Genomic DNA, 567 nt, shown 5'->3' on the forward strand with positions numbered 1-567 from the left:
CAATAGAGCCACTGCCCAGATACTCCTTTCGTAGTTCAGCACTTGCTTCTTTTGAGTGGGGCGTGTCTCGCTCATAGAGAAACGCAATAGGAGCAACATGATCCCAGTTGGAGTTCAGCATGTTTCGTATAGTATTATTTCGCAAATCATCTGTCAAAGAAAATTGATAAGCTAGGGGATACGATTGAATATTGCTGACTCACAGAATGCTCCTGACAAAAACTCAAACTCAGTAATTCCCGAGATAACAGGCACCTTGTAGAAGTTGCCACTCTGTGCGGTTTTGTATGGATCCTCAATCAAAAAACGCTCCTGGCCATGGTCTCGTTCAACAACTGGACTCCAGTTGAGTACAGGATTCCATCCAAATTCGAACATGCCATTGTATGAGGTAACATAGTCCATCATGGGCTTCTCACGTAAACAAGTAACCAAATCGTTCACCGATCTCTCCGGACACTTCAGTAAGCGAGCCTGACGCTGTGCCAGATCCATATCGTCGGTCTTTAACATGGACGTGCCATAGGGCGAGGCACTCATGCAGATGCCACGGTGGAAAAGACCTCG

The 567-nt window shown here is 46.2% G+C and overlaps 1 protein-coding gene across 1 annotated transcript; it reads right to left on the reverse strand.

The window, feature by feature from the left end:
* Positions 1–4: 4 nt before the first annotated feature.
* Positions 5–561, reverse strand: LOC117793228 (venom carboxylesterase-6-like; the record flags this gene model as incomplete). Its single annotated transcript, XM_034633518.1, has 2 exons — positions 204–561; positions 5–150 (listed from the first exon to the last, which is right to left on the reverse strand). Coding segments are annotated over exons 1-2 (483 nt in total), but the record flags the coding sequence as incomplete, so codon positions are not given.
* Between the last annotated feature and the right edge of the window lie 6 nt (positions 562–567).

This window comes from Drosophila innubila, unplaced genomic scaffold, assembly GCF_004354385.1.
Source record: "Drosophila innubila isolate TH190305 unplaced genomic scaffold, UK_Dinn_1.0 303_U_U, whole genome shotgun sequence".
Classification (NCBI taxonomy): Eukaryota; Metazoa; Arthropoda; class Insecta; order Diptera; family Drosophilidae; genus Drosophila; species Drosophila innubila.